The sequence below is a fragment of the Taurulus bubalis genome (assembly GCF_910589615.1).
Source record: "Taurulus bubalis genome assembly, chromosome: 6".
NCBI lineage: Eukaryota > Metazoa > Chordata > Actinopteri > Perciformes > Cottidae > Taurulus > Taurulus bubalis.
In genome coordinates, this window is record NC_136594.1 from 3,558,662 (window position 1) to 3,573,594 (window position 14,933).

At 36.7% G+C, this 14,933-nt stretch overlaps 1 protein-coding gene across 1 annotated transcript in view; it reads right to left on the reverse strand.

Moving 5' to 3' along the window:
• myom2a (myomesin 2a) overlaps positions 1–14,933 on the reverse strand; it is a 33,599-nt gene that overhangs the window by 1,560 nt on the left and 17,106 nt on the right. Inside the window, exons 14-33 of the mRNA XM_079219685.1 lie at positions 14,710–14,831; positions 13,793–13,980; positions 12,439–12,565; positions 12,159–12,337; positions 11,265–11,379; positions 10,056–10,215; positions 8,266–8,372; positions 8,124–8,168; positions 7,834–7,970; positions 6,613–6,757; positions 5,769–5,828; positions 5,349–5,416; positions 5,140–5,253; positions 4,260–4,347; positions 3,768–3,806; positions 3,097–3,202; positions 1,854–2,017; positions 991–1,027; positions 875–897; positions 582–637 (exon numbers count right to left, since the gene is read on the reverse strand). Coding sequence (XP_079075811.1) covers positions 582–637; positions 875–897; positions 991–1,027; positions 1,854–2,017; positions 3,097–3,202; positions 3,768–3,806; positions 4,260–4,347; positions 5,140–5,253; positions 5,349–5,416; positions 5,769–5,828; positions 6,613–6,757; positions 7,834–7,970; positions 8,124–8,168; positions 8,266–8,372; positions 10,056–10,215; positions 11,265–11,379; positions 12,159–12,337; positions 12,439–12,565; positions 13,793–13,980; positions 14,710–14,831 — 2,080 coding nt within the window. The remainder of the gene's footprint in view (positions 1–581; positions 638–874; positions 898–990; positions 1,028–1,853; positions 2,018–3,096; positions 3,203–3,767; positions 3,807–4,259; positions 4,348–5,139; positions 5,254–5,348; positions 5,417–5,768; positions 5,829–6,612; positions 6,758–7,833; positions 7,971–8,123; positions 8,169–8,265; positions 8,373–10,055; positions 10,216–11,264; positions 11,380–12,158; positions 12,338–12,438; positions 12,566–13,792; positions 13,981–14,709; positions 14,832–14,933) is intronic.

Here is a 14,933-nt window from a genome sequence, read left to right on the forward strand (position 1 = left end):
TTGTTACAATCATTAAAATACATTCACCTTCAGTAGCTTGCAAGTTAGTGATGTGCTAACGTATTCTGCTTATGTTTAGCTTCACAGGTTTGTAACGTTTTAGAAACTTTGATCCCCTTCCAACCTTTCCAGGTAACGAGTATCGCTTTTGCATAATGTTCGGCTCCAAATCCACAAAACCAGCCCGAACACGAAGGAAATCTGAGACCACAGTCTGCATTCGAGGGGCGGGACTTAGCGAAGGGTCAATTAAAGGGCCAGAACACTGGTTCCCAACATGGGGAAGTCTTAAAAATATGCTTCAAAAAGGTACATTTTTTCAGAAATCTTTCAAATATTTGCTTTTTGTTAAAAAAAATACTGGTTTTTTTTGTTTATGTCTTTGAGATTTTAAATACTAAATAAGTATGACAATAAGAGTATAAACGTAGTGAACGTCATTTCCGTCAAATTAAATATATATATATGTATATATATATTAAACCCGACTCCTTTATTACTGCTCGCTTGCAATGATGTGAACAAAAACCCCAAAATGAATGTACGACAATGTGCCGTTGCTTTGTGTTTAACTTCCTCACCTTCTCTTCCATGATGGTGACCACGTCAGGCAGCCCTCCAACCACCCGGCCACGGTCTGAGGAGAGAGGTGGGTTACCAAGGAAGTATTACAAGGAAGTACTACTATACAGGAGAATACCTCTGAACTGACAAGGAAGTACTGCTATACAGGAGAATACCTCTGTACTGACAAGGAAGTACTACTATAGTGGATAATAAAGTAAATCTACTTTAGTGGAGGATAAAAAAGCTCCTTCGTCTGATGGAATAAATAATCTCTCTCTAACGGGACAATAAATAATGAAATACTCACTCTTCTCTGCAAATGCTGCCGCCCTAAAGACAAAAAATTAATAAACATGATTAAAATTATTTGGACACAATTTAAAGATGCATGTTCACAAACTAGTGTTTTGTCAAATAACTCACTTCAGTCTCAGGTACTCCTCATACGCATCGGTGTACGCTGCCAAAACAGAGGAAGGTTTTACAGGAGATACAAATATAGACGTACATATAAATAACTAAATATATATACAAATTTAAAATAATGGCACAGTAAAAAAAAAAAAAGTATTACTTTTATAGAAAATAAAACATGTTTAAGTAGATATATAAATAACTAAATATATATATATATATATATATATATATATATATATATATATATATATATATATATATATATATATATATATATAAACATTTACAATAATAGCTATGGAGTAAAATAAGTGTTATAGGAATTAAAACATTTCGATGCAGATATATAAATAACTAAATATATATATATATATATATATATGAAAAATAATGGCTACAGAGTAAAATAATAATACAATGTATTACAAATTTTATAGGAAATAAAAAAAAAAAAACTAAATATATATCAAAATGAAAAATAATGGCTACAGAGTAAAAGAAATATAAAATATATTGCAAGTTTTATAGGAAATAAAAAATATAGAAGTAGATATATAAATAATTAAATATATATAAAAATGAAAAATAATGACTACAGAGTAAACACAAAATGTTATGTATTACAAGTTTTATAGGAAATAAAAAATATAAATAACTAAATATATATGATAATGAGAAATAATGGCTACAGAGTAAAAAAAATATAAAATGTGTTACAAGTTTTATAGAAAATAAAAAATATAAAGAGTATATATAAATAACAAAATATATATAAAAAATGAAAAATAATGGCTAAAGAGTATGAAGAAGAAAAAAGTATTACAAGTAAATTAAAAAAAACCTTCAATATGTGACAGATATTTCTTTACCTTGTCCGGAGAGGTCGAAGGTCCTGGCGTGGGTCTGCACGCCGTCCGAGATCTCGATGGTGTAGCTGCCCTTCTCCTTGTCGGACGGATCACAGATCTGCATCCAGGCCATCTCCGCTGTGCCCCCGATCCGCATCTTCTCGGAGGAGGCGATCTTACTCTCCCTGCGGGGTTCACGTCACAAAGGAGTCACTTCTCAACACTGAAGACTGAACGACTACAGTGCAGCAGACGATGTATGCTTTTTTGTCGGCTAACAGGAAGTTAGCTTTGCACTGGTTCCCTTAACAGAAAGAGACAATGTTTTTCATTTGTTTTTTCTTTTGGATTATGGCAGTAAATAGTCTCTGTGGCAAACAAATGGCTAGATTAGATAATCTTCACAAATTATCCAGGTCAACCAATCACGTCGGGGTCACCACATCCCTGGGTTTATTATTTCTTAAGCGGTAAGTAGAAGCTAACGTGAGGCGGTCACATGACTTCCTGTCTCCACCGCTAAACTACAGGAGGACTTGTGTCCTTGTGAGGGCGTCTACGGTACTCGCCTCACTCTGCCTCTTCTTTTAAAGACGCCTAAAAACTCATTAAAAATGCACATTGACCTCGAGAGGAGGAAACAGGAAGTGCAAAAGTGTTGACTCATGTCTGTGTCGAGTTAGATAAATTAAAATGAACTCTGCAGGTCCGCTGAACCTTGTCAAAGGTGTGTAGAAGAAATATGAACTTAAGGAGTGTTTTCACTGCAGCTGAACTAGGGAGGGTGACGTTCCTTAAAAAAAATCAGCGGAGGTATTTTCACTTTTGATAGCTGACAGAAAATAAAAAAACAGAATGACTACACACATCAACATTTTTTATAGATGTGGGTCACTGGTAGTTTTGAAATACTGCAAGTGTGTACAAATCCTACAGTAGCGCAGCACACAATGCGCTTTACCGCACACAGTGTGTACACATGACTGCGGTACAATCGGCCTTTTAGCGAACCTTAAAGCGATGGTCGATATCTCGAAAGATCTGTTCTGTAATATAATGTTTTTGTCCATGAGAGCAAGAGATATTCTGTGTTTTCGTACCTGTCTCTGGTTGCAAAATATCATTTTAATAAGATACAAATCTAGATTAGTGATACTGATATTTTGTATGTTCACAAGCTGAACTTTGGCATGAAACAGAGCTGTAAAATACATGTTTGCATCCGGTACACTTGTATGCGGTGGAGTCGTTAATGAAACTGTACTTGTGCTTCCAGACGGTCTTCATCTCCTCGGTGTAGTAGTTCATGTAGCACTGCAGCCGGATGCCCTCTGGAGTGCACTGCAGCACCAGCTCAGAGGCCGACGCACCTGGGGAACAATCACCTGTTACGAGGGCTGCTCTTCAACTGTTATACTGCTTTTAAGTATTTACGTTTAGCAGCTCATGCTGGGGAGTTGCTGCTCGGTCATTTCCAGTCAATTTGTAATATAAAAATGTAGAATTTAAAACATTTATTTTGAAAAATTCAAATGTTTATCTTTTTTTTAAATGATATATAAATAAAGTATATATACACCCAGTATGTATATTTTATAAAAGTTTTTTATTACAAATATTTTAATATTAATTTAAAGATTTCTTTTTAATAAATATAATTTTTTGACAAGCACTTCTACCCTGAAAGAAGATTTTTTTACTCGTTAAATCACATTTTATTTTAGGGGAAGTCTGACCTTCAGGCTACATCAACAAAAGTGCTGCACAGCTGCATTTTGCAAAGACGTAGAAATTAATTCCCCTGAAACTCTTGAGGACAAACTTCCCATTAAATATCGTCCCACTGCAGCCGAAGGCGTTGATCACGTCCCGCCTCGCACACGGAGAAACACAAAGAACAAAGACCGAGACGACGTATTCATCGATGGAACTCACCAGCATTCTGGGCGATGGCGTTGATGATGTCGTCAAACACTGAAAATCAAAGACACAAAATACGTTTTATTATGTGTTATTATAGGAATACAAGAATGAAGTGAGGCCACAGCTGACCACAGAGGATATGTTCTAATTTATGGAGGAATAAAGTTATAATTGGAGAACACAATACAGAGAAAGAGGAAAAATTAGGCAAGAAACAATGTATTCTGAAAAAAAAATTAAATAGGTTGAGAGAAAAAAAAGAATAGATAAATACAAATAAGAAATAGTAGTAGAGAGGTGGATTTCTCAAAAAATGTCAAGAAGGGGAGCCACACTTTGTGAAATGTCTCTTTATGCATTTAAATTACTTTTCTCTGCAATGCAAATCATTTTATCTTGTTTTTATTTTAATTTTTTGATTTTTATGTAAAGCACTTTAAACAGCATGTATTGTATGAAAGGTGTCAATCAAATCAAGTTTATTATCATTATTATTATTAATACCTTGTCCAGATATGTCGAACAGAGATGTGTCCTTTCCTCGGTCGTCACTGAGCACGGCCTTGAAGACGCCCTGATCCTTTCTAGAAAACTGGGGATAAAAAACATTAAAATAGTATCAACAAGCAGCAGTAACATGAAAACAAATCTGTTTATTTTAAAACACATGCAAAAAACTGTAAATATAAATCTTAATATATGAATAAAATGCATTACAGTGAGGTTATGTTATTGTGATGAAGTCACAGTAACATACACCGAACAGTCTTCATGGAGACAGCTGATTGTGTAATCATGATTTTATATTTCCTTTTTTTATTATATTTCATGGACTGTAGGTTCATATATTGTATGTATTGTATATTTTGTATATTTCTCAAACAATTTCAGGTGAACAAATGTGCATTATCTGTTGAGTTAAAGCTTTAGCCACGACATTACAACCCCAGGACTTGGTATACACACACACACACACACACACACACACACACACACACACACACACACACACACACACACACACACACACACACACACACACACATATATATATATATATACTCATATTCATACATATACACATACATACATTCACACATATTGTAAAACACATATCTCTCTCACTATATATATATATATATATATATATATATATATATATATATATATGTATATATATATATATGTAAACCAAACTTCATTACGTATATATATATATATATATATATATATATAGATATACATATATAGATATACATATATATATGTATATCTATATATATATATATATATATATATATATATATATATATATATATATATATATATATATATATGCTCAATGAGAATGTATGTGGTTTGGCGTGGATGTTGCCGTAGTTACCAGAGGGATGGAGAGAGCGCAGGCTCCGGACATCACATTGGGAGGAGTTTCTGGAACGATCTCATCATCCTCTTTGTACCAGTGGAAGGACGTCTCCTTCTTCACGTTGGCCACCTAACAAACACACAAACACACACACAGACACACAAACATGAGTGTTATTGGGGGAACAAGAGGCGGTAGGAAAAGGTTGGAGTCGTGGTTCAGACCTTGCAGGCGAGCATGACGGTGCAGTCCTCGGTGACGGTGAAGTACAGGTACTCAGAGAAATGAGGACCTGAAATGAAGAAGCGGGATCATTTGAGTTAGGATTTTAGGACATAAAGAGCAACAATAAATTACATAAAATAGAAGGAACATCCTCCTAAATGTGCTCTTTTAAACCATATTACTATTTACTTTTTTAAATATGCATAAAAATACACAAGAGTGATGAGAGTAGACCAAAATGCCTGCATCCGAACCAGATATGAACCTGTGTGTGTTTTCCTGTGGCGTGATGACACACCGGACTAACAAACAAACACACACACACACACACACACACACACACACACACACACACACACACACACACACACACACACACACACACAAGCCAGCCAGCACGCTGCAGGCCTGTCTGGTACCTTGCTTCCTGATGTGCTCTTTCCTCTGGAACTCCGCCTCCTTCAGAGCAGCTTTGAACACTGCAACAGGAAAACACAAAATGCACAAAAAAACATGGATAAATATAAAGAAATGTTCAGTTAAAAATCTCATGCTTCAGTAAAAAGTACTGATGATGGTACAATTACACCAATACAAGTAAAACTCTTGAAATCAAGCTGAAGAAGTATAAAAGTAATAGCAGCTAAATGTAATTTAAAGTATTGAAAGTACAAGTACTCATTAGGCAGCTGAGAGACTCTGTCAATGGGACATTATATCATGGGAGTATTATATATTTTAGCTGAAATTAAGATAATGTGAACTACCTTTAATCTACAACAATGTGAATTAATATATATATACATGTAAATGTTAATATGAATTAATATATATATTAAAATGTTAATATGAATTAATATATATATATATATATATTAATTCACATTGACATTTGAATTAATGTATATTATTATATATATATTAATTCAAATGAACATTTACATTATATATATATATATTAATTCAAATGTCAATATGAATTAATATATAGATACGGTATATGTTGATATATATCAATTCAAATGTCAATATGAATTAATATATATATACATTTAAATGTTAATATGAATTAATATATATATATATATATATATATATATATTCATTTAAATGTTAATGAGAATTTATATATTCATATTAACATTTAAATAGACAAAAATAAATCTTAAAAAAGTAAATAAATCCATATAAATCATAGATAAATGCCTGCCTCAGTTGTAATAAGTGCATCTCTATATAACATTGAGCTCAGTGAAGCCTCACCGTCTCCCACCAGCACCAGCGAGCTCTGGGTCTTGGCCTTGCCGTCGTGGATCTGCACCGTGTACGTTCCCTCGTTGGCTCTGGTGAAATGATCCACGGTCATCTGGATGACGCCGGTGTTCACGTCGTGGCTGATCTTGATGCCCTGAGAGGAAAACATCACAAGATGAAGCAGGAAGTCGTTACCGCTGACGTTAATGAGTCTGACACTGCAGCAGGTATCGTTATGCATTCAAGAAACGGCTGGAATGAAAATGAAAGGTGCACAACAATAAACATAGACATAGAATAAAACAATAAAATAATTTAAAAAATATATATTTTGATTCTGTTTATTGTTATGTTCAACGTATGTTCAACGTACTTGGCAAAAACATTATTCTGATATCAAAATTAAAATAAAATCGCGTAGTTCAAATTCAAATGAACTAAAAGAACATACAAAAACAACATAAATAGTGCAGTAATAGATCAATATATACAACAAACAGATAACAGCACTTTAGAACAAGTATATTATATTATTATTATTATAAAAGTGTATTCTAACACATTTTTTAATTGTTCATATATGTGTTAGTGGTATATTAGTTTATGATAGTACACAGAAAAGAAAAGAAGAGAACAGAATTTTTTTAATTTTTTTTTATTTCGCAACTATATTAATGATTGCTGATTTTAATTGAGTGAAGATAAGTATTTTTTAATAATCATTTTAGTTCAGGATTTTCGAGCGGCCGTTTGAACTCGGCCAACACTGAAAGTTCCCACTCCCTGCCTGGTCCCTGAAGGGTCTTCTCTTCACCCTGGCCGTGTGCTGCAGACTGAGAGGAAGCTAAGGAGTCCAAACAAGACCTGAAGAATCTTACTTCAGCCATAAGTAAGTCCATTTTAATTATCCCAATTCACTCTCGAGTCCCTTCGAATCATACTTATGGTCTATGTTCATACTTATTGTGGAATAGTGTCATAAACATGAACAATTAACTTATATTCTTATATATATATATATATATATATATATATATATATATATATATATATATATATATATATATATATATATTGACTTGTAAGGCCAGGATGTGCCGTTTCTTTTGCTGCATCACACCAGAGGCCCATATATGGAATATATATCAGAAGGTTAAAAACACCGGAACATCCCTTTAAGTCCAGCACTAACTGTGAAACGTAGTCGACATGAAAGATGGAGACTCGTACCTCCCCGGTCTTGACCTCCTTGTCGTTGACGATGACCCTGTAGGACACGGAGGGCGACAGCTTCACGGCCTGCAGCCAGAAGCGCACGTGACCCTTCTCCAAGATCTCGTAGTTCAGGCCGTGTTTCAGAGGAACAACTGCAGAGAAAACACACAACGAGTACACACAACGAGTACACACAACGAACACACACAACAAACACACACAACGAACACACAACGACGCACAGAGGTGAGTCCTGAGGAAGCGTGACGGCACCAAGAGGCGCAGGGAGGAGGCTGCTCACTCACCGGGATGCCTGATGGCGTAGCTGAGCTCCAGCATCGTGTTCAGGGCTGCAGAATGGAGTCAAGACAACACACATGAGCATCAAACAACAACAACAACAACAACAACAACAACAACGAGCCTCAGGAGACGGAGAAGACCCACCGTCCTCCGTCAGCGTGTGGCTGGACGAGACGCCGTCTGTGTCCGTGACGACCACCGAGTACCGACCCAGATCGTCTTTATCCGGACTGTTGAAGGTCAGCCTGGAGCTGAGAAACACATTAAAGATATTAAATATGCACTAAGATCAATATATTAAAGATATGAAATATGCACTAAGATCAACACATTAAAGATATTAAATATGCACTGAGATCAATATATTAAAGATATGAAATATGCACTAAGATCAACACATTAAAGATATTAAATATGCACTGAGATCAATATATTAAAGATATTAAATATCCACTAAGATCAATATATTAAAGATATTAAATATGCACTAAGATCAACACATTAAAGATATTAAATATGCACTGAGATCAATATATTAAAGATATTAAATATCCACTAAGATCAATATATTAAAGATATGAAATATGCACTAAGATCAACACATTAAAGATATTAAATATGCACTAAGATCAATATATTAAAGATATGAAATATGCACTAAGATCAACACATTAAAGATATTAAATATGCACTGAGATCAATATATTAAAGATATTAAATATCCACTAAGATCAATACATTAAAGATAATAAATATGCACTGAGATCAATATATTAAAGATATTAAATATGCACTAAGATCAATATATTAAAGATATTAAATATGCACTAAGATCAATACCTTAAAGATATTAAATATGCACTAAGATCAATATATTAAAGATATGAAATATGCACTAAGATCAACACATTAAAGATATTAAATATGCACTGAGATCAATATATTAAAGATATTAAATATCCACTAAGATCAATACATTAAAGATAATAAATATGCACTGAGATCAATATATTAAAGATATTAAATATGCACTAAGATCAATATATTAAAGATATTAAATATGCACTAAGATCAATACCTTAAAGATATTAAATATGCACTAAGATCAATACATTAAATATATTAAATATCCAATAAGATCAATACATTAAATATATTTAATATCCAATAAGATCAATACAGTAAAGATATTAAATATGCACTGAGATCAATATATTAAATATATTAAATATGCACTAAGATCAATACATTAAATATATTAAATATTCAATAAGATCAATACATTAAATATATTAAATATCCAATAAGATCAATACATTAAATATATTAAATATCCAATAAGATCAATACATTAAATATATTAAATATTCAATAAGATCAATACATTAAATATATTAAATATGCACTAAGATCAATACATTAAATATATTAAATGTCCAATAAGATCAATACATTAAATATATTAAATGTCCAATAAGATCAATACATTAAATATATTAAATGTCCAATAAGATCAATATATTAAAGATATTAAATATCCACTAAGATCAACACAAGCTAATAAATATTAATATATTTAATGTTGCAGCTTGTATATGCGGACATACACAAAAATAATATGGAGAATAAAGTTTCCAATGATGCACTAAATATAAACAAGCCAACATTTCAAAATATAGAACTGCTTTCAAACGCAACAGAACTAAAATAAAAGTCTATTTTTACAGTAATTAGTGACAAATTAAAAAGTTCTTTCCAGGGGAAAATGTCCATAAATTGTTATGAACTTATCCTAAAAAAACCTGACAGATGAAAAAGCTCTAATTCACTTCCCATGATCTCTTTTCCAAAACCCCAGCTTGTACTGCCGTGGCTGAGAGGAGAAGATACAACACCAATGCTCTGCAGGTCCCACATCCCATAATAAGGCTTACGTGCGGCCCTTCTGCGTGACGGACACCCGGGGACACGCCCCCATGGCTTTGTAGTTCTTGGACCACACGAACTTTGAGGTCTCACAGATCTCACAGGCCTCCAGAGACAGGAAGACGTCTCCGGTCAGCTCGTCCACGCCGGCCACGATCTCCTGGGTGCCTGGACACACACACACACACACACACACACACACACACACACACACACACACACACACACACACACACACACACACACACACGTATTATATATGTATATCTTTATGACAACACGCTCAGATAGAACGTGTTGGGAGGTCATTTGGGTTTTTCTTTGCACCTCCGCTAGTCAAGATACAGGATTTATTTAGTATTCTCTTATAAATACTGCATATACAAATCAAGTACAAGCAAACAAATGGCCTTTTGTGTTTATTTGGTATTAAAAGTATTTTCACTTTCTCACAGATCTATATTTGAAGTCCAAACACTGCTGTAACATCACCAGGTATCACATTTGCATTTTACTTTACAAGCTGTGTAATAAAGTAGTAATCAACACTCTTTTATATATATATATATATATATATATATATATATATATATATATATATATATATATATATATATATATATATACTCTCTATATTTAGACTTTTTAAGAGGGATGTTGTCAGTCCAAAACTAAAACTGTGGTTTCTGCATATTTAGCTCAATGATTCTCAAATATACAATCAACATCTGCTTGGGGAGTGCTTTACATTACAGCTTGGTAATAACCTGGTAATAAAGACGTAATAGTTTGGTAATAAAACTGAGAATATCTGGGGAATATTAGACTGAGATTCATGTAAAAAAAAAAAAAGGGCCTTTGAGAAATGGCAAAAAGATGGCAAAACTAACTGCTAACAATAACAATAAATTGGTTACATGGAGGCAATATTTGCATTTTCAAATGGCAATGTGGTGACATTAATGGGTTAATAACCTGACAATAATGAGCTAATATAGGGGGCAATATTAAAATCTACTACATGAACTTTCTTGGAAGTCAGAGTTTATAATTACCGTTATTGTAATGCTAAAATTCAGTTCTGAACCGTCTCTTTTGTTTTAAGTTAACACATAATATGTAATGCAATTTAAACAGTTAACACTTTATCATTAAGTCTTTATTATAAAGTAGTAATATTCATATCTGCAGGCATGATATAAAAGGCCTTCAGCTACCTGGAAGAGCTCTGGCACAGACCGGCTCAGACAGCTGGGAGGATCTCCCGACACCTTTAGCGTTGACAGAGCGCACTCTGAACACGTAGGATTCCCCTTCCTCCAGACCGCTCACCTGCAGGAAACCACGGCAACACGTTAGGCTTTACCTTCACACCGAGGCGTCTCGCCTCAGCGACAGGTCCAGTCGGGGTTTGGGTGTTTTTGTAGAACGAGACACAAAAATAATCAAATGTTTCAAGAGCCGACATGTTGGGAAACCTGGAGGTTTTAGTTCCAGTCACACTCATGTTGCATATTGATGGAAAGAGTTACATCAAAGGCATTTTAAGGTGTTTTGTATGGAAGCCCGTTGCCGACAATTTTCTCTCTCGAAATGACTCTTCATTTAGATTTAGATACTCTGTGTATCTAAATGACAATAGTTTATTTTATTTTAAAAAAGGTCCCATTATTATGGAAGCCCGTTTCCGCCACACACAAACATTTTTGTCATAATATATGAGATAAAAAGTCATAATTATGAGATAATGAAGTTATGAGATAATAAACTCGAAGTTAGGACTTTTTATCTCATAATTTCGACTTTATTATCTCATAACTATGACACTTTTTTTCTTCTTTTTTTTATAAAATAAACTATTGTCATTTAGATACACAGAGTTTTAGGGATGCAATCAATGCCAGGAGAAACACGAGGACCTTTCATTTCGTGTTGATTCTGGCGCCCCCTGTGGACAAAAGCGGAAGTGTCTCATTTTACTGCAGCGGGGTCTGACAGAATCCGCCGACGAGCTTTAAGATTAACTCCCATCTTCTCTCCGATGGGCCCGTTAACTTGCGTTGGTCCTAAAGAGGTGCTTGTCGGTATTGAACCGAAGCTTCGTCTCCTACCTGCAGGTACCGCTGGCTCACAGCCTCCTGAGTCAGGGTGGTGAACTCCGATGAGCCCTTCTTGGCCATGTCCACCAGGTATCCAGTGACTGCACCGGCTCCGGTGTAGATCGGGGCCTTCCACAGCAGGACCAGGGACTGACCTCTGACCTCGCTGAAGCTCAGGTCGTAGGCGGGGCCTGGAGGATAGATATGGAATAATGAGCAGAACTAATTATATATAATAATTTTAATATTATATTATACAGTATAAACATTATTGTTATTGGTATTCTCCCACCTGGCTCGTCCATGGTCCAGGCTTCACACTTCAGCGGGGCGCTGGCGGCCGAGGGAACGCCCACACCGGCCATGTTGGCAGCCTGGACCTTAAACTCATAGAAGACTCCCTCTGTCAGGTTGTCCACCTGGAGGAGGGGGGGGGTGGGGGGGAGACAGAGAGAGGGAGAGGGGGAGAGAGGGAGAGAGAGAGACAAAGAGACAGAGAGACAGTGAGAGAGAGGGGAGAGAGGGGCGAGAGAGAGAGACAGAGAGACAGTGAGAGAGAGGGGAGAGAGGGGCGAGAGAGAGAGACAGAGAGACAGTGAGGAAGAGAGACAGTGAGAGAGAGGGGAAGAGAGGGAGGAGAGAGAGGGGAAGAGAGACAGTGAGCGAGAAGGGGGAGAGAGACAGAGAGAGAGTGAGGAAGAGAAACAGTGAGAGAGAGGGTGGAGAGAGGGGGGAAAGAGAGGGGGGAGAGGGGAGAGAGAGGGGGGAGAGAAGGAGAGAGAGAAGGGGGAGAGAAGGGGGAGAGAGAGGGAGGAGAGAGAGAGGGGGAGAGAGAGAGAGGGGAAGAGAGACAGTGAGCGAGAAGGGGGAGAGAGAGGGAGGAGAGAGAGAGGGGGAGAGAGGAAGAGAGACAGTGAGCGAGAAGGGGGAGAGAGAGGGAGGAGAGAGAGGGGGGAGAGAGAGAGAGGGGAAGAGAGACAGTGAGCGAGAAGGGGGAGAGAGAGGGAGGAGAGAGAGGGGGGGAGAGAGAGAGGGGGAGAGAGGAAGAGAGACAGTGAGCGAGAAGGGGGAGAGAGAGGGAGGAGAGAGAGGGGGGAGAGAGAGAGGGGAAGAGGGGAGAGAGAGAGGGGAAGAGAGACAGTGAGCGAGAAGGGGGAGAGAGAGGGAGGAGAGAGAGGGGGGAGAGAGAGAGGGGAAGAGGGGAGAGAGAGAGGGGAAGAGAGACAGTGAGCGAGAAGGGGGAGAGAGAGGGAGGAGAGAGAGAGGGGGAGAGAGAGAGAGGGGAAGAGAGACAGTGAGCGAGAAGGGGGAGAGAGAGAGAGGGAGGAGAGAGAGAGGGGGAGAGAGGAAGAGAGACAGTGAGAGAGAGGGGATGGAGATATATATATATATATAGAGAGAGAGAGAGAGAGAGAGAGAGAGAGATTATTAGATATTAGATACATTGTATCTAATTGTGTCTTCTTTTTTCTCCGATGACGTTTCTGTTGAACTTTTCCGACATTATGTTTGTTACTGTTTCATTATTAAATATATATTTCATTATATATAATATATATATATATATATATATATATATATATATATATATATATATATATATATATATATATATGAAAGCATAACTCTGCCTCTTGGTGACTCACAGAGCAGGTCCTCTCCGCGACGGCCTTCTGGTTCACCTCCGTCCAGCGCAGCGTGTCGGCGTCTCTCTTGTCGATGTAGTACGCCGTGACCTTGGAGCCGCCGCAGTGGGCGGGGCTCTTCCAGGCCAAGGTCATGGAGGAGCCGTCGCAGCTCAGCATGGTGATGCCGAAGGGAGCGCTGGGGGTCGCTGGGCCGCAACCAGGTCTCATGTTAACATCAAGTACTTCACATGAGCATTTTACATGTATTTATATGAGAAAACACCTCTATGGGAGAGGGAAAGTGTTATGAATACTTATAATGTGTTATAATCTGCTTATAGTGCACTCACACTTTGCTTTATAACAATAATCACAGCACATTATACATCATTTTATATAGGCTTTGATGGTCAAGTATAATAATAATGCTTTATAATTGATGGTCCCTCAGATTTTCCATAGGTGTGATATATTATACTCATTGTTATTATGTGATTAAAAGTTACTTTAAGTGGTTATTGTTTGCTTTAGGCTAATATATATGACAAAAAAAACCCACATAAATACTAAATCTGTGCAAGAACACAGAATATTTTGTAAAAAAAAATACTTTTTACTTAAAGCAAACAATGATAACTTGAAATAACTGAAAATCACATTATATAAAAAGATGATTATGGATCATAACTATGGGAATTATAACACACTATAATCCTTGAACACGTGAAGCTCGGTGATGAAAGCATCATGCAAAGTGAAAGAGGACAACGTGAAGTCAGGGGGGAGGATCAGCTGGTACGTACCGTACTCCACCCCTAACCCTGAATGGAACAATGAGAGCAACACGACACTCCATCATGTGTCCGACACTGAATATTTGAAAGCTCTTTTTTGAGGCGAGGGCTGCCGTGACCCCGTGACCTCGTGACCCTTACCGAGCGCCGGCTCCACGGCGATGGGGGAGGACTCCTGGGACTCCTCGCTGAGGCCGAAGATGTTGACGGCCTGGACGCGGAACGTGTAGGTCTCCCCCGGGACCAGGCCGTGCACCACGAACCTGAGAGCAGGCGCAGTGTTGTATTTTTCATTTCCACTCATTTCATGGTGATCTTTAGGTGCCCAAAACATTACTCACATATCTGCAAATGAGATCTCTCTG